Source organism: Physeter macrocephalus, chromosome 18 (genome assembly GCF_002837175.3).
Source record: "Physeter macrocephalus isolate SW-GA chromosome 18, ASM283717v5, whole genome shotgun sequence".
Classification (NCBI taxonomy): Eukaryota; Metazoa; Chordata; class Mammalia; order Artiodactyla; family Physeteridae; genus Physeter; species Physeter macrocephalus.
This window is the reverse complement of record NC_041231.1, coordinates 100,468,400-100,492,755: the sequence shown is the minus strand read 5'-3', so window position 1 is coordinate 100,492,755 and position 24,356 is coordinate 100,468,400. Positions and strand designations below refer to the sequence as shown.

The following is a 24,356-nucleotide window of genomic DNA, read 5'->3' as shown; positions in this document are numbered from 1 at the left end:
AAGGTCAGTCTCAGGACACACTGGAGAAGAGAAAGAAAGGATCCTGTGTTTTTATGTTTGTCTGCTGACAAAAATCAGCTTAGGTCTTTTCCATTATAGTTTATTACAAGATTTTGAATATAGTGTCTTGTAATAAACTATAACGGACAAGAATCGAAAAGAAGAATATAGATATATACATACATATATGTATGACCGAATCACTTTGCTGTACATCTGAAACTAACACAATATTGCAAATCAACTCTACTTCAATTAAAAAAAAATCAGCTTCAGTCTGAGGGCCATCCAACCCCTTCGGCTGCCTCCTACCCTCATCTTTAGGATACAGGGGGATGCGGGATTTCCCCAGAGAAGGACACAGCCATAGTCAGAAAACATGGATATCTACAAGTGTCTGGATTTTGATTCTTGGAATACTTGGTTTACACTGGGTATCTGGGATGTTGAATTTTTTTAAGAGTCGAATCCTCTGGAGACTGTTAAGTAGTAGACACTAGGCTTTTAGGTTTAGGAATTAGAAAATATGATGCAGAGCACATCCAAGTTTTTTCTCAGCAATATCTGTCCGTTGCAATCTGACACACTTTTCATTATGTGATCTGAACTAGCCACAGAAAGGCAGTGTGACATCCTGTGAGGTTCCTAGTCATACTTCCTGACCCCTGGGGAGGTATGTCCAACACATGCCACCAAAGAGCCCTTTAGCACCTGGACCACATTTCAGCCAATGATTTTCATTTTCTGGAAAGTGCTTCTAAACCCTTATGGTAGTTATAAAGCTTACATGAGTATCTTAGACTCTCTCTAAATATTCATGTCATTTACTTTGCCCCAAGTCCTCACATCCTCTAAGATGGTCCAGCTTGGTGAACGTTAGCCATAGCATCCTCTTTATGTGCGTGTACACATGTAGGTGTGACTTCACAGCCAACTTCTATTACTTCTTGGCCGTTTGCGGAGGATGGATTTGATTGCAAACAGTATGTGAGAAAAATAAATCAGCTTTTCCTCACAACTCTGATGATCATAAATAATACATATGTCTTTAAGAACTCAATTCTCCACTCTTCTGTGGTCTTTGGGGTTTTCTTGAGTAACTCCTGAGGGTCTGAAAGAAGGTGGGAGAACACCTAGGTATCTGTGGGTACTTAGAACCAGAAGTCACCCATGGCTTGACCAGACCGACTAGGCTAGAATATTAGACTACAAAGGGATCCCAGAGATCACTCTCGCCCAGTCTTCTCGTTCTACCGCCCAAAGGGTCTCTTATTATATCAGCAGCAGAGCCAGAACTAGCATCTGGTTCCCTTCTTAATCTAGGATTTTTTTCCACTGGACTAGGGTATGCTTCCTGAGAACCGTCTCCATCTTAGAATTTAGTAATGCTGTTATTAAGCCTCAGAATTTATAAGCATTTGTCCCAGGTTGCCTGGTTTTGATAGATTTAAGCATAGTGTATTGGCAAAGGATCAAAAACACGGGGCAGGCACAAACGCTTTTCAGGGTCTGTCCCTAGATAAGTCTGACAGGCGCCATATAATGATGAAGGCCTGACACCCACTCACCCAAAAGATAGGTTTATTAATGGTAAAACAACCATCTGGATTTCAGCCAACATTACAGTATTAGCATCAAATCACTTCTATTTGCCTGTCTAGACAAATCCCTCTAACATCCAGGTACTTGGGGAAGTGAAATGAGAATTAAGTTATAAAGGAGTAGGAGACTCTAGCCCACAAATATTACAGTATATTCCAAAAACTGTATTATTTCTCAATAGTCAAAACACACAAGTTCTAACATCTAATAAATTATCTGAAAGAAGGGAAAGATCTTCCTATTTTTACATTCCCATATATCTTATCTTCCTACATCAAGGTATGCAACCCCCAAGGTATGAAGTTATATCTAAACCCACGAATGCCAATATGTACGCATACTAGCAACCCTCATATGCCTCCCAGCCAGAACCCAACTGATGTAACTTGGACATCACCCCTCACTGGAACTCTTTTAGATGACCCCTGAACTAGGTTTGGTGCCTGATTGCTATTATCCTACTTAACTTGTGAGGTCCTCAAAGAGTTTTAAAAAATGGATTCGCACACTTGGCTGAGAAGGTGTGCACAATCATATACTGTCAGCACTGCAGTTGCAGAGTTGCCTCAAGAAAGAATTTTTAGTATTTATTTATTTCTTTGGTTGCGCCGGGTCTTAGTTGCAGCAGGCAGCCTCCTTAGTTGCAGCATGCGAACTTTTAGTTGTGGCATGCATGTGGGATCCAGTTTCCTGACCAGGGATCGAACCTGGGCCCCCTGCATTGGGAGCGTGGAGTCCTATCCACTGCACCGCCAGGGAAGTCCCAAGGAAGAATTTTTAGAAGCTGCAGCTTCTCAGCTAGAAGAGAGAAGAAAGATGGCAGAAGCAAATGGAGGAGAAGAAAACCTCAAAATGAAACTGATGAAATTGTTTAGTGGCTGGGGATATAGACAAGCTCCTACATGTACATATGCTACAGCAGTTTATGAGAATAAAAGAGTTTTCTTCAAGGCCCATTATTAATGGAACATGCATTTAGAACTGGGCCCTGAAGAAAGCTATTTTATATATTTATATATTTTATATACAATAGGCGGACTATTAGGAAAATAAAGCCAAAGGAAGACTTCAGAGAATTCAGGTTGCCTTCGCGATGGTCTGATGGTTTACACGTGACCTAGTGAGACCCTATGCTTCTTAGTATTCTGTGGTATTCACTTGAACAAATTCGCGCTAAGCATAGAAGAGGAAGCTCCCTTTTGGTTAGGAACTGTTAACATTAAGCCCAACCTCGGTCATGATCAAATTATGGCAAGCAGCTTTATGATTGCATTTTTGTGCTTCTATTACATAAAACCAGTAAGGTGATTATTTTTAAGCAGAAGGAAGTAGGGGAGATTATGCCAGTGATTCTTCACTAGGGGGGATTTTGTCCCCCCAGCTGATATTTGGCAAGGTTCAGAGACATTTTTGGTTGTCACACTGTGTGTGTGTATGTTACTGGCATCTAGTGGGTAGAGGCCAGGGACGCTGCTAAACATCTTGCAATGCAAGGGACAGCCCCCACTACCAAGAATTATCCAGTCCTAAATGTCAATAGTGCTGGGGTGGAGAAACCCTGGATAGAGGGATGGACATGACACTGTTAATTTAATAGAGTCTGATCTTGGTCCTCATCTTGTAAGACTAATGACAATGAAAGCACTGCCTTTTATGCCTCTGTTTCCCCATTTGCAAAATGGGGATAATGAACATGCTCTTTACAATAATATCACGAGGAGTCATGAAACTATACATGCAAAACACTCTGATCTCTTCAGAAGAAAGGGTCTCTGTAAAATCAAAGCACACTTATGATTACTGCACTATTATGAGCTCATGAAGTTCTGTCTTAAGAGCTGTACTCCTCCCCCGCAAAAAAAAATTCCTCAGGGGAAAGAAAACAAACCAGAAATGATCTCATCATGATTACACCTGCCACACCAAAAAACAGACACAGTTCAGAGAAACTAAATTCTTTCCCTCCAGCAATGAAGTAAGCTGCATCTGTAATTAAGATCTTAATAAGGGAGGTAGGAGGCTTGATACAGACGCTGCAGGCTGTGAGGCACGGCTCTATCCTGCCAGGTTTCAACAAGAGCAATTGAAACACAATCCCCCTCGCTGCCTAGCGCTCTCAGGTGTTCTCTGCACAGTCCATATTTCAAAATGGGCTTTCCTTCATTGCTAAAGATTCCTACTCCTGCAAGGAGAAAGAAAAGGACTGCATCATTATTTACAAGCAAATGGCATGTGGTAAATATTATTTATAGGTAAATATAAAAAATTTGCCGGAATCCACTTTAAAAAAGCCTCTTAGATAATTTCCTGATAAGAAGCTGAAAACAAGTTAGATAAAAGGCTGGCATAAGGCAAAAGGGATAATGCCTTCTATGGCTGATTGATCTCTGAAGAAGCTCGGGTTGACTGTCTAGAACAACCATGCGTTCCTAAACTTTCCAAGACGGTCCCCGTTTTAAATATCCTTCCCATTGTCAGACCATCTGTCCCATTTTTGGGTCTGTGACACATGGATACATACCTACAGAAATGATAGATATTTTAAACTAAAAATAAAAGATAGGCATCCAAGTATATATCTTGCTAATGGATCTGCCTTGGCTGAATTTAGGATTTGGGAGAAAAAGAGATAAGTACTGATAAGAATCTTAGGTTCAGTCAATGGACTGTTCTCTCATTGACAAGTTGATCTTTATAAGGAAATGAGATCTATTCCAAGGGCATCCTGGCCTCTGTGAGACTGTCAAGCAGTCCAGCTTCACGGTGAATGCCATTGGGCTAACTGTGTTCCTTTCACCCCCTCCCTTTACCCTCCCCGCCATTTAAGGGGACGCTCATCGAACTTAGCTCTGAGTGGAAAAGATTGGAGAATCAGAGAATAACATGGAAGTTCTAACCCAGAGGAGCACTCGAGGGAAAAAAGACTTCAAAATTTTGCTCTACCAATGCTGTTGTGATGGTTCTGCAGCACTGCTGGTCCACTCAAGCCATTTCCTGCTAACTCTAAGTCATACCATGGATGATTAATAACAACAAACAAAAAACAGTAACAACAAACTCATGGACAGATCACTGACATGTCCTGTTAGAAGGCTGGAGTGTCCAGAAGTCTACTTTCCTGATTTCCTGACTTCCCAGTGGCTGGCATTGCTTGTTATGGTTATGGGGGCTGGGGGATGGAATCCCAGCTCCGTCTTTCAGTAGAGCACAGAGCCTCAGAGAAGCCTGAGTCCTGAGTCAGCGCCACCTTCTGTGGGAGGTGCCAAATTAAGGGCAATAAACTGACCACCACAAATCAATGAGATTCAGGCTAATTCATGCAAGAGACAGCGTAACTAAAATAAATTAGGAAAAATATTAATGACATATCATACTGTCTAAACAAATATTGCTTTAATTAAATAGAAAGATCCGGTTCAAATCTTAACCATTTATGCCTTTTGGTGGCTGCAACTTTCTACTGAGTTTCACCAATAACACCCTCCCACACACACAAAGAGTAAAGAAAGGAATTAAATTCAAAATGAGCTATCAAACGTTTTGTGCAGTGCTTGCACTTTTACATATTCATGGTTGATCAGTCTTTATTTCTGGTAATCATAAACATCAACATTCCACATAAGGAACATTTTTGGTAACATAACTATTACCTTGACATATTAGAACTATCAGGAGGAAGTCTCATTTGCAACATACGTGTACACCAAGATCTGCAAAGAAATAAGATGCCTCCATATGAATGAACCCCGCCTTTGAATAAGGCTCGTGAACCACCTACCTAAATACCATTTAGCACAATTAATTGCTAAATTAATTGGGGAAGAGGTTGAGGGAAAGGGACTAGCTTTTTTCTTTTTTTTTTTTTTTTTAAAGAATAAACCTGTATTTAGTAGTCCATGATGAGGCCCAAGCATATGTATTTGAAAACACTGCACTGGCAATTTCATTATCTCCATGATCAACTGTCCCACCCTCCATCTCAACCGTGAAAAATCACGGTCACACAACCATCACTACTCGTATTTTCTGGAGTGCCTGCTGCATCTTCCTCAAAGCACGTGCCTCGATTCACCTAGATCACATTGTCTACCTTCTGAATCACTCTTTCCAGGGGAGGGTGGAAAAGGTCACCAATAAGGCATTTATCTTAAAATGAAGATTCCTCAGGAAGACAGTCTTTTGCAGCTAAGCTGTAATGTTCCCCAGGCCTGCGGAGTCCTCACTAACTAGTAAGAATTCCCGCAGGGGGATGACTGGAATGTTCAAAGTAAATAAGACCGAGGGGGTGTTGCTGACAAAGTATAAACAGGGTTTTTTGGGGGTTTTTTGGTGCCTTTTCTGTGCCCATACTCTTTGCAGTCATCCATTGCCTAGGTAACTGGTAGCTATTCTCTTTATTTTAAGTTGGAAATAGAGGATTTCTTCCCAGTGGCCCTGTTTTGTTTATCTTGGCAAGGAGGCTTCGTAATTAAGTCTATATGTTACTGCAGAGTAATTCCATGGTCCCAGGGGCTGTGATTTCAAACCAATTTGTTTAAGTTTCTTTCTAACCCTAAAATGATCTAAAAATAGATCACCAGCACCTCTTACTTTACATCTCCATCACTCTAACTGAGGGCAGTAGGCTAGGGATATGGTTTCCCTGAGCCCCACTCACCTCCTGTGCACTTCACCTTTGATTTTTTTACAGTCATGACTTTCTCTTTCCCTCGGTCCTATTTTTGTTGTGGATAAACAACTGTAGCAAAGGTTTCCTCTTACATTTATATATATATAATGCTTCTGCACCTCTATATCTGAGTATATATATTATATGTATCTTACAATGCATCATATAATACCTGCCATTTTAAAATGCCTATTATGTACTAGAAACAGATGATTTTCATATATTATATCCTTACAACTATCTGATGAGACAGGTACTATTACTCCCATTTTATAAATGAGGAAATGGAGACCGGAAGTAGCCTGCCTAAGATTATACTGTTAGGAAGTAACAAAATCCACTATGCCATATACAGCGAGACTCTTCTAACGGCTATTTGTGTAAGTATTATATGTAATTCAACATTCAATTCAATGTTTGTTGAGTACCTACTGGGAGCAAGGTCCTACAATTTCAGGAATATCAAATCTTATTAATAACAATGAAGATACCAAGTCATTAAAGTATTAGCAAGTGGGGACAGAGGTGTACTGGTAAATCCCTACGTCTGGCATCTGCATTTCTGCAAGACATCTCCAGGCCCATGGCATATTCATAATACTCGATTATCTTAAGCTAGTGACGGAGGTTTTGACATAATCCTGTCACCAAGTCTTGAGTCCACACTATCCTTTCAACATCTATTGGGCACGTACTTATATAAGGAGAGCTGGGGCCGACTAGCATTGTCTGCTTCCATTATGCAGGAGCCATGGTAAATACCTTACCATGTCTTGCTTAGGCTTTAGAACAATCCTATGAGGCAGTTATTATCCCTATTTTACCGATAAGAAAACTGAGGCTCAGAGAGCTTAACTTGCCCAAGGTTACAGAGCATCACGTCACAGGAAACAGAAATGCCTTTCCTCAAACCTCATACTCTATCTTGTCTCTACTGCAAGAGCACAGAAGACCAAGTCCCTACCTCTGCCTACCACCCCCAAGGCCACAACATATCCTGGATCATACTTTTTATTCAAGGGACTCGTCTGTCAATCTGCCTCTACATACAAATAAAGGGTGAGTCTCTCATATTCAGTGGGGCTTACCTAAAACTGGACAGCCCCAGTGGGCAACCTATGTGAGTTCCAGGTATCATTTAGATAGTGATTTGATTGAGAGAGGTTAATGAGTAAGGTAGTGCTAACAGAGTAGGGCAGAGGTGAGAAACAGAAAGCCTATTGTAAGGATTATAGGACAGTCAGGGAGACAAAGGTTTAGTCTTCTGATTCTTTTATAGACTGGATGGATGAGGAGGCTTGACTCGCAAGTCACGTAGGCACAAAGAGACAGGGGCAAATGAATGGAAGCAGCAAGGGACCAAGACTTCCCATGGCAGAGTCCAAAGAGAGGAGGGAGGTAGGGGGTACAGAGTGTGTTTTAAGTGTGTCACCTCTGTGTAGGTGGGGAGGCAAGCCCTACAGAAGTTGGTATTAGAGAAGCATCAGGAAAGCTTGAATGAAAAAAAATGAGAGACGATGGGGTCATAAGGGCAGGAAAGGGGACGGAATTGGCAAAGAGGCTTGAAAAGTGGGGAGGAAGTTTCTTTAGAAGTGGGGGGCGCAGAGTGGAAGCCACTGATGAATTCTCAGAAGAGGACTGATGTATATTCCAGCAAGGAAAGGTTGCTGAAGGAATCTTCGTTACTGTGCAACCTGCTAGATCAGTGTTCTCAGAGCAGTTCTACAAAGACTCTGATCTCTGTATAGGTAAATCGTTTAGCTCTGAAAATGGGTTTGCTCAGTTAAGAAATAAATATGTAACCAAATAATTTTTTCAAAGCATCTTTGGTGCTTTTAAATGCATAGATCTCACATAAGATTTAAAAAGGAGGCAGGGGGCAGGAGTCCCTCATTTGGAGGGTGGGCAACACATCATTTAGAAGAGAATAAAAAATTTAAAACCAAAATGTTGAATCCAGGAAAGAATCAGAAATTGTATAGATTATAAATGACCATGCTGACTAAATCAAAGACACTCGATCCCATGTTCTCAAGCCACCTTGAGAAAACAAAAATATTCTCAAAGTCCCCTAGAAAGCTTTTCATAGTACACATAGGTCTGGTTTCCCTAACCTACTTTACCATGTTCATCCACGACGCAGGAATCTGAATTTCAGAATGTAGTTTTCTTACTTGTGTTCTAAGCTCTACCTGTTCTAACGCTCAGTCGGAATGTTCATGAATGAGTTTGCTGAATGGCAGACTAGATAAGTAATTTAGTATTTTAATGTAGGCGCACAGGGTACAGAAATTTGGCCTAGCCACAGAAGCTGCTCAGCTATTAGAGATCAAACAGGCCGGGCCCGTGGGGCACTGACCAGGCCTGGGCCTGCACAGAGTGGGTGGGGCCTCGGGCCTCTGCTCAAACACAGCTGTGCACCCAACCTCCAATTACCCTCCTGGCAGACAGCAGCGATAACCCACCCCCAGACCCTCAGGAGGGAAGCCTTCCCTGAACAAGCCACGGCCACCGAGGCATAGCCCCCGACCCCAGTATCCAGAACATGCTGTGTATGTTCCGAGGAGCTTGGGGAAAATTCTTGATAAATGAAGTCCCCCACAATTTACTGTCAGAGAACCTCAGACGGAATCCTTTAAAAAGAAATGGAACTTTACGTGCATATGAGAGTGACTGCACCCTTCCTGTGAACAAATAAAAATACATACAATGCAATCAAAATAGACTAGATATAGGCTAACCAAAAAAAATTCACCAGGGTAATAGCTTGCTTTCCACAGTGCTCAAGATTACCTTAAATATAAGCTGGCTGAGCTGGAGCTGCGTGTAAGTTCAAAATGCGTGGAGGCTTGGTCGTTCTCTAGTTATGATCCCTGAAGTAGCCAAACCGGATAATCTGGTTAAAAAAAAAAACCTTAGGGACTTCCCTGGTGGCTCAGTGGTTAAGAATCTGCCTGCCAAGGCAGGGGACACGGGTTCGAGCCCTGGTCCGGGAAGATCCCACATGCCGCGGAGCAACTAAGCCCGTGCACCACAACTACTGAAGCCTGTGCGCCTAGAGCCCGTGCTCCGCGACAAGAGAAGCCACCGCAATGAGAAGCCCGCGCGCCGCAATGAAGAGCAGCCCCCGCTCGCCACAACTAGAGGAAGCCCGCGCACAGCAACGAAGACCCCACACAGCCAAAAATAATAAGTAAATAAATTTATATTAAAAAAAATCTTAAGAGTGGCTGGATTATAAATCTCTCAGTGGGCATGTTTAAGTCTGTGCTAAATTTATAGTGTTTAGAGCAATATAGTGTCTAAAAGGTAATTCCTGACTCCAGGATTTTACAGTCTAATAATCATCTGGTTTTACTACCTAAGTGGCTCGAATTAAGCAACACTACCAAACATGCATTTCACTTTGCTTTGTAGAGTTACTGTCTTAAAAAAAAAGAAAAACAAAAGAATCTATTCTGCAGGAATACTTTTTTTTGAGTTCTTATGATTTATTCAATAAGCATGAAAGGTCTTTTATATAATCGTTACCTTGATGTGCAGGAATACGCTAGATGACAGACAGTCTTAAACTTCCTGGGAGAAGAAAACACCAGTCACACAGCACATTTTAGGGAGGTCACAGAGAGTTCTTTCTTTAATAGTGGTTTAAAGTCACAAGTTCTGGAGCCAGATCACCTTGGTTCAAATCCCAGCTCTAACACTTTTTAGCTGTGTGGCTTTGGATAAATTACTCAGCCTCTCTTTGCCACAATTTCCACATTTGAAAATGAGTATAAAGTATTAACACCACCTCATGGAGTTAATTGGAGATTTAAATATGGAATCCTGTATTGGCGTGGTGAGTCTTAAGAACTGTTACTTAGCACTCGTCTACCTTTGTGCCACCTCCTCTACTTAAAATTACAAAATCCTCTCCTGAAATAAAGTCCATTATTAACTTGAGAGAAAATAGGCTTTATAAGAAAGGGAAAGTAGATTGCTTGAGCTATTGGTTCCTTTTATAGTCACCACAAGGTGTCAATCTGTCATTTGGTTAGTTGGGGAAGTCAGTAGTTTTGCTGGTGAAGATGTGCACAGGCTACTAAAAATCATACATTTACAGCACTTGGCAGGGCGTTCGACACTGGTCAGACCCGGCAGAGAGGCAGGTTTTCCCCGTGAAGGGCGACCACAGTTCACAGCGTCAGCTGCCATGATGCTTTCTTTCCACAAAAGTAAAACTAAACATGATGAGGTCACTGAATAAAAGTGACTTTAGACTTTGTCACTTTCCAGACTGCGGCACTCAACCTTAAAAACAGCCATTTATACTTTACAGTAATAAATGTAGGAAGGTATTTTCTCTCTTTTTCCCCTTCAAGCTGGTTTTTATGAAACTAAAGGCATTCACAATAGGCAGAAGAGGGGCAAAGATTCACTGAAGGCTAAGTAATACCTGGTGATAGGACATTATGATGTCCTATCACTGTTCTAAATAAGGGAACTGTGGAAATACGGGTGAACCATTTCAAGAAAGAGAGCTTTCCTGCCAGGTAGAAGGATTTGTTCCTGGTTGCATCCTAAAGTCAAAAATATTCAGAATCTTCACGATTATCCATTCCCCTGATCTCTCCTATTGAAGTAGAAAATGGAAAGCTGATAGTACAGTGATAACTGATACCTCTGCCTTCAGAGAGTCCTAACCTTTCCAAGAAGAACTGTAACTCATGCATCACAATAGAGACTTTCAACAGTTAGATTTAGAGCTACTGAACAAGATTTATAGCTTTTGAATAACAGGTTTATCACTGAGGTTAGCCAGTGGCTATTAGCCAGAACTGAGTATTTACAACCTCACATTAAAAAAGGATGAGCCAGAACCTAGGTAATTCAGAAAGAAAGCAAAGTTTCTCTCAGCTAGCACAATCTTGAAGGTCAGACAGGTAATTCAAATTGCCAGTCCCAAAGCATAACCACCTTGCCTAAACGCCTTTTAATAACAGCATGCTTGTTTAAACACACTGGGACTGTAGCTATTCTAAAACACACGTATTCATCCTCCAAGCAAAATTCATATCCAATCCCTTGCAGTCTGCTCTGAGTAGGGTCTCTGGAAGCTGCTTGCCTGGTTAGATGGGGGCAACTTAGACAAAAGGGGACATTCTAAATAACTTATAATCCTTTTGCCGAGAATAAACACACAGAGGTGCGAAATGCATGGGAAAATATGCTGCTGAGGGTTCTGACACTACTATGAGTTTCAGGGACAATAAGCTCGCTGGAGCCTTCAGACCCTCAGTCCATTCAAACGCCAATGAAAGTGTTTTCAAGAAATGGCAAGTACTCATTGGTTCTGAATCCAATGTCATTTATGGATGTCAAAATTCTCCATCATCAGCTGTATAAGGGTAGCTGGGGCTTTGAACTTCTCCCACTAAAAGTACATATGGCAAACTGCTTCCCGAAGCAAACGCTTTAAAGCAAAGGCTGAAAACTGCTTGAAGAGCCAGGCTGAGAGGCTCAGCAGTTCTGATTCCTCTCTTACTACGTCTCCCGGGACAGTGGCGGCCAGGCCCGGGCGCGGAGTGCTGAGCTAAGGCGCGCTCCGCATGGAGTTAGACACCCTCTGATCTACAGTGGCCACTGCAGCTTTCAGGGGAGGTGGACCGGGTGTGCTGTGAGCTCCCGGCGTGGGTCTTAGAGGCTGGATCTCTGCCTGCCTGCTTGTATGCCAACCCCAGTGACTGAGACCCATCTCAGAACAGAACACAATCGGGCACAGTAGGGGTCCCTGCAGAGGAGCTGTCTTGCAGAGGACACAGACACACACACACACACACACACACACACACACACGGAAACCTTCTGTAAAAGGCACTCTCTTACCTTATACTTCATCTCGGCAGCGGTGAATTGAGGCGTTTTCCTACACTAGTTAGACTGCATTAAGCACTGGCGTGTCCGCCCCTCCATCGAGCGCTGGGCTAAATGAAAGTGAGAACGGCCCGGCTGCAGCCAGTTGTCAGCGCAGAGCTGAGCTCCGGCACCGCTACGCCCGCCAAGCCTCTGAGCTCACTGTTTTGACTGAGGCAGGCCGAGCACGGAGCTCATTTGCATACCGCTCCGCCATTGGCTAGTGGGCCAAGGTAATGCGGACGCTCCGCCCACCCTTAACTCCTGAAAACTGACAAAGAACTTGTAATGTGATCATTTCTTTTTACATTGTCAGAAAGGGTGGAAAATAAAGTCAGGAACCTTCCCGAACCTTGCTCCACCCCCACCCCCAAAACCTCTGGAAAAGAAGATAAATTCTTTTTAGGCTTAACCCAAATTTTAAAGAAATGGAATTCAGAAAGCAGTCTGACAGTCGCGCTTCCTGTGACCTAGCAACTCCTTCATAAACCCATTTCATTTCAAAGCCGTTCACCTCACAATCTCTACATGAAACAAACTCGGGGAACAAAAGGTTTTCTGTCTCCGGGCCCCTTTTTACTAACTACCCCTGCTGATATCTCTCCCTCTCTTTCTCTCCTCCCTCCCCTCCCCTTTCTTGCGGCTGTTTGCTTTTTTTGTTCTTTTCAATGTTCAAAGTACTTGCAATGTCAGTCTGCAAGGAGCCAGAATACAATTCTCCCTCAGTGAAAAGGAACTTGGTAGCTCAGGCACCAGGGATTCCCTGGCCGGCTTCTCACGAGGGCCTCACAGAGTTGAGTGTCAGCCACATTCAGTAGACCTTCTCTGGTTTTGCTGAGGATAAAGGTTAGCTGTGACCTCTTAGATGGGGCTGGCCAGTGCACGCCCTATACATCATCACTGTTCACCAAGTACTGTGTTCTTTGATGGCTGGCATTTCTAGTTCCAGCTTTGAACACTGCAGTTTTTCCTTCTGACCTCTCTCTTGGAGATGACCCATTAACCCACCAACACTTATTATCCAGGGAACAAAACATGCCCACTGTTTGACGAGCCTAGTTAAAAAAAACTCAGTCTTTTCCTAGTGAAGCACAGAACATTTGGTTCAACTTCATGCTTTCTATAGAGAGAGAGGATCACCCAGGAGAAAACAGAAATGGTCACCTTCAGCAACTCTTCTGAGGGATGGAGCAGTGAGGGGAAAATTCCTTTTCATGGGACCTCAGGATTGAGACTCGATGAGTGCAGACAATAGCTGTCCCTGAATGGGAAGGACTCCAACTAGACTACACGACTTGGATAGAAAAATCAGCCTTTATTTTTCTCCTGACTGAGTTGGATCAGAATCGGTTTGATTTTTTTTCCTTCCCAATTCCCAATGGATTAAAATTCTACTTTTATGGGGTTTCCCTGGTGGTGCAGTGGTTAAGAATCCACCTGCCAATGCAGGGGACACGGGTTTGAGCCCTGGTCCGGGAAGATCCCACGTGCTGCCGAGCAACTAAGCCCGTGCGCCACAACTACTGAAGCCTGCGCTCTAGAGCCCGTGCTCCGCAACAAGAGAAGCCACCGCAATGAGATGCCCACGCACCGCAATGAAGAGTAGCCCCCGCTTGCCGCAGCTAGAGAAAAGCCTGCGCACAGCAACGAAGACCCAATGCAGCCAAAAATAAAACAAAACAAAACAAAACAAAAAATAAGTAAATTTATTTTAAAAAATTCTACTTTTATGATCTAAGCAAAAAGAACAGGAGAGCAGCTGTCCTACAAAAGTGGTTTCCGGATACAGGGCTCAGAGTTTAGATCACAGTTTAATGTGGCACCTATTCCCTGGACAGGACCACCCCCCCCCCACCAAGGTGGTCATAGTGAGGTTGACACACAGGTTTGGGACCTCCACTCGACCTCTTTCCCTCATTTAGCCTTAGAGTGAAAATGAGCCTGAGTGATTTTGCAAGGTCCTTCTGAATACACATTAAGCATGCGACATATTACACTGCAAGGATCTTCCTAAGGGTCCCACAGACTTATGTGAGAGTCTAGCTGGCAGGAAATTGTTTTTGGTATCTGCCTGGATAAGTCAAAGGCCTTCTCATCTGTAAGATGAGTCTTGTGGCCTCCAGGAGATCTAGATAACATTCCTTTGGCTTCCTAAGCAGTGAAGCTGAATCCGCCTTCTGTTTTGTTTGATGAGTACCACTGAATAGTGAACACTATCTCACCCCTTTTTAATGCTTTCAAAGAGTTTCCCAAAGCATATGCTAGGGCTTTTTCTTTCTCTAGGTAAAAGCTTAATTCACACCAAGTGGCTCTCCTGCTTTCCTGCTTCTGTCCTGTACAGAATATACCTGAAAACCTACCTGAAGTTTATTTCAAGGTGGTTTGGGTCGTTGTATTGTTAGTTATATAGAGAAAAGCATGAGGGTGTTGGAGTCAGGTAAACGTGTGTTAGAATCTCAACAAATTTCTAACTTCCTAATTTTGGTGTCCTGAAGTGTAAAATAGACAATAATATCAACCTGCTAGCTTTATAATGAGGATTAAATGAGCTAATGTGGATAGAAGTTAATAGTATTTGGCACATAGTAAGACATTACTAAATGATGGCTTATTAGTATTATTACATTATTATTATTTTAATATTAAATTTATTATACATTATTTTATTACTATATCATATAACATTAACGTCATTAGAATATTATTGTTATATGATATAAATTAATTTTAAATTATCATGTTAATTATAACTATTGTCACTATTAGACTGTTATCGATATTATAAGTGTGGTGGGCATTCAGAAAAAGATGGAGGACTCCCTCCATCTCTGTGTCATCCTATCACCGGGCAACTTTCTAATTTAACAAATATCAATTCAGAACCAACCACGTGCCACGGCTGTTCTAGGTAGGGAGAATACAACAACAGCCCAGTTAAAGGTCTTACCCTAACAAAGCTTACAGTCTAGTAGGAGTGGAGGACAATAATTAAAGAAATATATAGTACAGTTTTGGCGTGGTAGATGCCATGAAGAAAAATTAAGCAGGAAAAATTGCTAGAGGAAAACAGACCAAGGTGGGTGAGGAGAGTCTTATTTTAGAGCGAGTGGTCATGGAAGCCCCTCTAAGGAGGTAATATTGAAGCAGGAATCTGAACAACATGAGGGATCCATTCAAAGATCTGGGGAAGGAATATTCCAGACAGAGGAAGTGACCCATGGGAAGGGCCCGAGATACAAGTGAGCTTGGTGTATTTAAGAACAGTGAGCAGTCCAGGATGCCCAGAGAGGGGTACCCCGGGGACGGAGGGAGAGAGGGGTACCCCGGGGATGGAGGGAGAGAGGGGTACCCAGGGGACGGAGGGAGAGAGGGGTACCCAGGAGACGGAGGGAGAGAGGGAGGTGGCAGCCGTTTGGATTTTCTCCTGAGTGTGACAGGAAGTCACGGGAACGTTTTGAGCAGGGAATGATAGGATCTATTTCTCTGTTTTTACCCTTGGTTTGTTTAAACACTCAGGGACAGTAGACTATTAGTTAAAAAATATTGAGCTCTTTCTTAATGCAGCTTACATAATGCTGATAGCTGTTACTTTATTAGCGTCATCTGCTATGTTTCCTTCAGAACCCTTTGGGGAAACACAAATGCTCTTAATGAATACAGAAGCAGCCCCCTCTCCATCTATCACCTGACCTTCTGGGTGAAAAGATACTGTTTAAACTGTGCTATAGAAACACCGTCGACTGGTTTATGCGGCCACCCTAATGCTCCCATGGGTAGCCTCATAAAATGGGTCAGGACCCCAGGGCTCGGACACTAACCTGTGCTCACCAGCACTCTCTCGGCCTCCCCAGACGCCCGTGCAGGCCGGAGCAAGGGAAATGGCACAGATGCCATCCAAACCATTTTCCAGCTGCCACTGGGCACTGGTGTGGATACAGCAAAAAATCAGAGAGGATGCTAGAGGGAAGAGATTCTTCCATCCACAACTTAGGAGGAGCCCACGCGGCTGCTCGCTGAGAGTGAAGGGGAAAGTCAGAGGCTGCGAGGGCAGAAAGCAACCTTGGGAATCATCCAGCCCAGCCCCTGGTAGAGAGGACGGAGCTGCTGCTCTGGGGGTGCCCTGCCCGGGGGCCACCGGGTTGGATCCTAACCACAGACAGTGCTTTAGGTTAGTCCTCTGTATCTCCTGTCTGATCTATTCCAGCCATTCCTTTTAGTCACCCCGCTTGAAATCGCTCCTTGTTGTGGTCTATGTTCCACATTGCTACCTGCTTAGCTTCTGGAATACAGAGCTGATCACGTTCCTACTATGTTTAAAAACCTCCAAGAACACTCCAATGCCTTAAAAACAGGATCCACACGCTTTGGGCTGGACTATAATCGGAGCCCACCCTCGCTTTCTGGCCCCATCTCACCTCCCCTGGCAACCCACATCCCACACTGTAGCCACACGTTGGGGCAGGGTGGAGGGGCGAACTCACTGAATCCAAGACGCTTGTACATTCCTGACTTTGCACGGACGGGACCTTCTGCCCAGAATGTCCTCCCTTCACTCTTCTGCCATCAAGCCCAGTGCCGACACTCAGTCTTTTGTGCTTCCTTGTCTACACCCCCAACCCTGCCCACCTCGCCTTTTCAGAACGAATCCCTCCCTCCCTGGGCTATGCCCCTTGTGTACTTGGACCAGGGCCCTAGCATAAGCTCTGACACATTGTATCATGATGATTTGTTGATGTCTGTTTCCCCAGCTTCCAGGTGAGCTGGTATCTTGTTCAACTCTGTGTGCCCTGCAGGCTTATACCTTAGAGAAGCTTAAATGCCTTCTGAATGAATGAGCAAGAAGACCGCGCATCTTCATAGGACTTGTGTAATCTTGAGGTTCTGCCTGTTGCCTGGGAAGGCAGTGGGGAAACTCGCGGTTGAGGGCGGGAATGCCGTTTACGTTTATCAGCCCTGAGCTAGGATGCACCTCTTTACAACCAGGTCAAGGCCTGCTGCCAGTCCTGGCTCTTGGCCACAGGTGAGTCAGATAAGTACGGCTTGTGGGCCGCCTGTTTTTAGATGATCTACGAGCTAAGAATCGCTTTTACATTTTTAAGTGGTTGGAACAAAATCGAAAGCAGGATAATATTTCATGAGATGTCTCTAAATAAAGTTTTATTGGAACAGACGCACCCATTCATCTACACGTTGCCTGTGAGCTGCAACAGCAGACTTGAGCAGCTGCGACAGAGGCTGTTAAAAACTGAAAAGCCGGGCTTCCCTGGTGGCGCAGTGGTTGCGCGTCCGCCTGCCGATGCAGGGGAACCGGGTTCGCGCCCCGGTCCGGGAGGATCCCACGTGCCGCGGAGCGGCTGGGCCCGTGAGCCACGGCCGCTGGGCCTGCGCGTCCGGAGCCTGCGCTCCGCAACGGGAGAGGCCACAACAGTGAGAGGCCCGCGTACCACAAAAAAAAAGAACCAAAAAAAACTGAAAAGCCGAAAAAATGTATTATCTGGCCCTCCCTGGAGCAAGTTTGCTGACTCATGCTCTAGAGGAGTGCAAGATGTATCCGTCCCTGAGTTCAGATAAGTATAGATTCTGCCACAGCCACAGAGGAACAACATAGAAATACCCACTCTAGAGCCATGTTTTACCATTTTTAGTTTGATACCAATTTCAAAAAAAATCTTCATTATAACAAAGTTATTTCAAAAAAATAATCCGAGGCAGCAACTTGTCAATTCTACAGGTCTCCAGAAACGTCCCCAAACAAAGATGAGCCATTGAGAGTTTTCTCCACCAGTCCACTGGCTCGTTCAGGGACCAGGCCCTGTGCTGGGCCGTCACAAACATCATTTCTCTTAATATTCATCTAACAACCCTAACGAGGTGGGTCGTTGCGTTCTAGTTTTACACGTAACAAAACTGAGACTCGGAGAGGTTTCCACCACTTGCACAAAGGTCCAGGCCAGGGAGTGGCAGGTCTGGCATGTGAACCCAGGCTTTCTGGCTCCAGGGTCTGTGTGCTACACGGCTGCCAGGCTTCCTCCGGGTGCCTTCATTATCTGAGCCCCCATTTGTCAGTTCGATAAATTAGCATCTCTACCCTAGTGGGACTAAGCCTACCTGAGGAACATGTATTGCTCTGGAGTCGTGACTAAGGCTAATAGTGTGCACACACACACACACACACACATCTTACTCACTCATACTTTCAAGCCTGTGTGTGTGTGGCGGGGGGGTCCCTCTTGCCTAGACTGCCTTCCTTTCATCATCTGCTTACCTAAATCCTGTTTTCCCCCCAGTTTGCACCCCATCTCCTGCATGGATCCTTTTCCAGAAAATCTCTCCATTGTTGATTACCCCACTGTCCACCCCCGCACCCCCTGTGTCTTTCATCACCTATGGCCTAGGTCAGGGCTTCCCAAATCTGAGCTCCTTGAAAAACCGGTTGTGGATGCTTCGGCTTCTCCCCTTTAAGTTGGATTCTGTAGGCCTTGGAATCTACACATGAGAAAAGATCCTCATAGGATTCTGCATACAGCGTTTTGTGTGTGGTATATCATTTAGTGCTTATGTTTCACCCGTGAGGGTGCCTCCCCCAGAGTGAGATTTTAAGCAACTTGTAGAAGAGGATCCTGTCTTTCCTTCTGCCGTATCCCCTTCTGCACCTGTGTAGGTAACCGCATCGCATCTATGTCTTCTCAAAGCCCTATGCCTTGTCCACGCGCCCAGCCTTCATCGATGTCAATAGGAAAAAAATAAGCCACTTTTCAGCAGGCAGGGGAAGAACACCTCTCACTCTAGGCAATCGCCCTCATGTATCTGTTGAGTGGGTCAAGCTCTTGGAATGAATGAGTCTGTTTTAGAGAGACGCTCAGAACAGTCTCCAGGCTTCTTTACGTGTTTGGGGTGGAGCTTTCATTCACCTTCCCTCCACTCCTATTTTGGCACAAGAGACCTCATGAAGGCACCCAAAGCCCACCCATCTTCCCCCCTTTTCACAGCAGTGTCCTAGGAAGAATATCTGTTTTCTGAAAGAGTTGTTAAAAGCACTGTTTTAAGGTAAGTCTCTGCAGATGGAGGGTGGTGGTTACTAAAAAGGCTGTTCACTCAGGATCCTCGAATTACTTCTGCTTTGGTTCCTCCCTGACTTATTTCTTGTTTTCGCTCAATGACGAGCCACCTGGGGTGAGGTGGGGCTCTAAAGAGATTAGCAGTGGTTCCTCCAGATCTCTCTTCACCTTCACGCATGACATGTGGATTCCCACACTATGAAGCCTTTACGAGGTCTGACTGCCCCTTTTCACTCAGTCAAGTTTATAAGTGTGTCAGTGTCACCATCCTTTTAAAAGTCCACCACCCTCCTCCCCCGCCCCACTGCCCCCTGCCATCCGTCCCAGACTCTAGGAGGGGCCTTTTCATTCTATCAAGGGTGAAGTGCTAACGTTGAGTGTCTTAGGGCCCTCTGAGTCCTTAGTAAACCCTGCAAGAATACACGTAATACCGTGTCACTAACATGCTACAAAGACTCCTGTAAATGGGGCGATTGTTGGCAATACCTTGACTTGATTTTTGAAAAACTTGTGCAGCTGTAAAGTTTCTGATGATACATATATATACCTACATACTACTGACATTATAACTTTAGAATACTTAATTACTACCTTTTCCCCCCACAAAGGACTTAAAAAAAGTAACAGATTAAATTATATGTCGAGTAAATCCACTCAATTCTAGTGAAATATGACAAGCCTTTGTGAGGCGCCATCTTAGCATTTAGTGTTTTCTTTATATGAAGGATTTGGGGAAGTTAACTTAGGGGTGAAATAATAAGAAAAGTTAGAAACACGTAATAAAGATTTAGGTTTATTCATCATCAGAAATGTGCAAAGGCTTAGATTGCTACTATTTATATGTATCCAGCTGGGCAAAGGAATGAAGTTCAGTAGAACAGGAGTTTTTAACAGTAAAATTGTGCAGGCTGCTGGCAAACGCTCCCTCCTGTTTTCTCCAGCCCTGAGGTGTTCTATTATTGCACGCTTTAGTTTGTCCAAATAAACAATTTGTTATATGAAACTGTCATGGAAAGCTCCTCTGCCGGTAGAAACTTGGACTGTGGGTTTTTACAAAGGTCAAGGTGATCTGCCAAGACCAAATAAACAGGAGTGCCGGGACTGGATGGAAGATGGCCTCTACTTTTCTGAAGGCAGGGTCCAGCACAGTGATATTGCTACATAATATGTACTAAATAAGCAGTGACAAGGGTGCCATGGTTTCCTTCTTGGTAACCTTTGTTCTTCCTTTGTGTGCTCTTACACTTGAAAAGTCTTCCTGACCCCTCCTCGCATACGTAGCATCACCCTCTAGATGGTAGAACGTGAGATCACGGTGCTTTATGCTAGAGCTTTGCCGTCCCCTTCCCACTCTCCACTCTTTGCTACCATCTAGGTAGAACTAGCAGAGAGATTTATGGACTGCGTGCCCTAAATTCCCGGATGGGGCTGGATGTTCTGTTTCCAATCTGCTCCTGAGCTTCACCATTCTCCAGACACACGGGCCGCTAAAAGTCACCCTCCCCATCTGGCATCCAGCGTGACTCCAGGGTGGAGGTGGGTGTGGAAGAAAAGGGGGGGGCGGTGTTTCAAACCCCCAATAGTCACTTAACTGGAGGCACAGGGTAAACCATTTCTTTAGGGTTTGGAGATGCATTTTCCCGCCTGGGGCCCAGCGAGAGCCCGCTGACCCAGTCCTTCAAGAGCCCCTGCCTTCTGTCCCCCAGCGCCCTCATCAGCTGAGGCCAGTGAATGTCCAGCAGGCCCTGTCCCAGGGCATCCGGCCCGTCTGAGCAGCCCAGGCGGCCGCCAGCTGGCGCTGATGAGGGAGTCGAAGGAATCTGAGTAATGCAGGGCCTGGGGTCGGAGTGGGGGGGGTGGGCAAGACGGTAGGAATGTGATGTGGGAACGCAGCACACCCGGCGCTGCTGAATCCAAGCTTTTGAAGAGTTTGATTCATTTTAGAAAGCAAACAAAGCACTCCAGCTATCAGCAATCTTTTATTTTGTCTGCCGGAGGAATGCCTTTCCAGCGTGGGCCGGAGACTGGGCGGCTGTGGAGGCACCAGCATCCACCCTTGACTTGCCGAACGCGTGTGGACGGCGCATTCCTCCCGCCCACTGAAGCTGGGAAATAAAGAGCAGCTCTCTTCTCTGTAAGGAGAGGCGAAGAGGAGCCCAGCTAACGCGCAAGCACAGGACTTAAATGCTCGCTCACACACAGCACTGAGGTTTACAGATGTTAAGTATGAGTTCCCTTAATTTGCTTAAGTCCTGGCACCCTGTGATTTAGACCAGAGGATGTAGACAAGGGCGGGGAGGTTTGCGAGGGTTTTCTTCAACTTTGATGCCTGCGGTTCTCATGACTCATGCTCTAACCAGCCTGTGGAGCTTCTGGTCAGAGGAAGGGTCGAGGGTTGGGAGAAACAGCAAGGCCACGGCCCTCCTGTCCCTAGAAGGTGGAGCCTACGTGCCCCTCACCTTCAGATTTTCCCATCTCAGACTCTCTCTATCTTCTAAAGCCAACCCCTGTGCAGTCAGCTCACCAGGAAAAAAAAGCCTTCCCTCCTTACCCCACAGCTCTGTGCTTCTTATCGTCCCCTCTGAAACCCACCCCGGGACTTAGCTCCCCACCTCTCCTTTCTCCCATTCCCACCCCTGATCGTTTGCATCCTGCTCTCTGAAAGATCGTTTCGCCCTTCCTCATCCTAAACACAGATCCACGGTTCTTTGTTCAAAAACCTGGAGGCCAGACGAGTTGTGGAATTCAGACTATTTCAGCTTTTAGAAACAGATTTCGTGTCTATAGGGCATGCTACAAAACTCCCACTGGGACCTGGGCCAGTATGCCGCACGCAGACTCATTCAGATTTCAGCAGATGTGTGCATATTCATACCCCGGTGGGGAAGCGAAGACTGTGCATCCCCTTGGGCCAGTCCAGTCAGGTTTTGCTGCCAAATGAGTCATGAAAGAACTCTAGACTTTCATGCTTTGGAATCGTGGGTGGACGAGCCTGGACCACTACCACACTCTCCAGCTCCTCAGGACTCCCCTCTGACAACTCTCTTCCCCCAGCACCACACCAAGCGCTCTCTCTTTTCCTTGCCACCACCTGCCAGCGAGCCGCCCAGTCCTGGCCGCCCCCTCCTCTGCCTCTGCCATCCCCTCCAGCCACCTCCATCCCGGGCAGTGCAGCCCAAGCTCTCCACCGTAAAGGACCAGCGTTTTCCATCCCCAAGCCATCACGCACCACTTAAAAATACATTACTAGGAAAATGCAATGAAAAAGACTCAGGAAATACAAGCCTTGTTTGTTGTTATTATTGTTGAATTCAGCTGGTGTAAAATGACTCCTAATTGCCGTCAGATTGCAAAATGCGCACTCTCGGTTTCACTCCCTCTGTGGGCCTGGGCAGCGGGCAGCCCGGGGCGGGTCTGCGGGTGGCATTTTGAGGAGCACGGCTTGAGACCCTCGTCTTCCTGTGCCCAAGCTGGGGGCTTTCCTCGGCCCTCTGCGTCCCTTGCTCACGACATTCTCCCCCACCACCTGTCCTGAAACGGCCTCCTCCTTCGGCTTCCACAGCGGTGGGCTCTTCTTACTCCTGCCTCTCTCACTGAGAGGTGCAGTTGGCACCCCTGCCCTCGGTATTCGCGGGTTCCAAATCCACGATTCCACCACCCGCAGATGGTGTAGTATTTTCTGTCCAGTGCTGGTTGAATCCACAGATGCAGAGCCTGTGGATGGAGCATCCTCAGATCTGGGTATCCGTGGGAGGGTCCTGCTGAGGATCCCGAGGGACTGCTGCACTTTAGTCTTCTTTGCAGGCTGGCTTTCCCCAGGGTTGCATCCTTAGCCCTTTCTCCTCTGCATTTTCTCTCCCATGACTTCTACTCTCGTTTCTGTGTTGATGACAGTCACATCCCCTGACCTGTGTTCTGTGTTCCAAACCCTCATTTCCTCTTGCACACAAATATTCCAGAGGCTTCTCCTCACCTCCTCATATTCACATATTGTGACGGCTCATTTTGTGTGTCAACCTGGCTAGGCCACAGTACCCAGTTATTTGGTCAAATACTAGTCTCGACTTGCTGTGCAGATATTTTTTGGATGAGAATAACATTTAAATCTGTAGACTCTGAGTAAAGCAGATGAGCCTCCATCATGCGGGTGGGTCTAGCGAATCAGCGGAAGAGGCCTTAAGAGAAAAAAGACTAACGCCCCTCTAGGGGGAAGGAATTCGGCTCCAGATGGACTTTAGACTGAGCTGCCCCATCAACTCTTCTCCGGGTCTACAGCCTGCCAGCCTGCCCTGCAGATTTTGGACTCACCAGCCTCCACAATTATGTGAGCCAATTCCTTAAATCAGTCCCTCTCTGGGCACACACACACGCACACACACTCACACACACACACACGCACACACACACGCTCACACACACATCCTATTGGCCTGTTGGTTCTGTTTCTTTGGAGAAACATGGCTAATTGGCATATGAACTTCCCATTGAAACTGTGGCTACTTCTAACTATTCTATTTCTATTTATGATGCCACCATTGTCCCAGGTGCCTAGAATCAAAAGTTCAAATTGATCTTTTGTTTCTTTTTCCCTCCTCTTCCCACATCCAATCAGCCACGTCAATATTTATGGCATAAATACCCTACTTTCCATTCATCCACGAATGGAGATCCCCAACCACCAGACAGGCCTGGTCTGTCATAGAATGTATCCCCACATTGTCCACAGTGATTGGTGCAAGAAATTGGCATGTGACCCAGAGAGAGTGACTCTGAGATCTTCTTTGAGGTTTTTTTTTTTAAGTGACATTTTTTTTAAACATCTTTATTGGAGTATAACTGCTTTACATTGTTGTGTTAGTTGCTGCTGTATAACAAGGTGAATCAGCTATATGTATACATACACCCCCATATCCCCTCCCTCTTGCGTCTGCCTCCCACCCTCCCTATACCACCCCTCTAGATGGTCACAAAGCACCGAGCTGATCTCCCTGTTCTATGTGGATGCTTCCCACTAGCTATCTATTTTACATTTGGTAGTGTATATATGTCCATGCCACTCTCTCACTTTGTCTCAGCTTACCCTTCCCCCTCCCCATGTCCTCAAGTGCATTCTCTACATCTGCATCTTTATT

General features: G+C 45.2%; 1 protein-coding gene across 5 annotated transcripts in view; it reads right to left on the bottom strand.

Moving 5' to 3' along the window:
* NEDD9 (neural precursor cell expressed, developmentally down-regulated 9) overlaps window positions 1-24,356 on the bottom strand; it is a 140,889-nt gene that overhangs the window by 33,346 nt on the left and 83,187 nt on the right. For 2 of the 5 annotated variants that reach the window (XM_007114781.4, XM_055079618.1), the window contains exon 1: window positions 12,140-12,313. The exons of 1 other annotated variant lie outside the window; for it this stretch is intronic. In XM_007114781.4, the coding sequence (XP_007114843.2) occupies window positions 12,140-12,151 (12 nt within the window). In that variant the 5' untranslated portion in view covers window positions 12,152-12,313. Of the gene's footprint in view, window positions 1-5,252; window positions 5,313-9,064; window positions 9,168-12,139; window positions 12,314-24,356 lie in introns of those variants that run through there. 2 more of the 5 variants (XM_007114783.4, XM_007114782.4) reach the window with 2 other exon arrangements.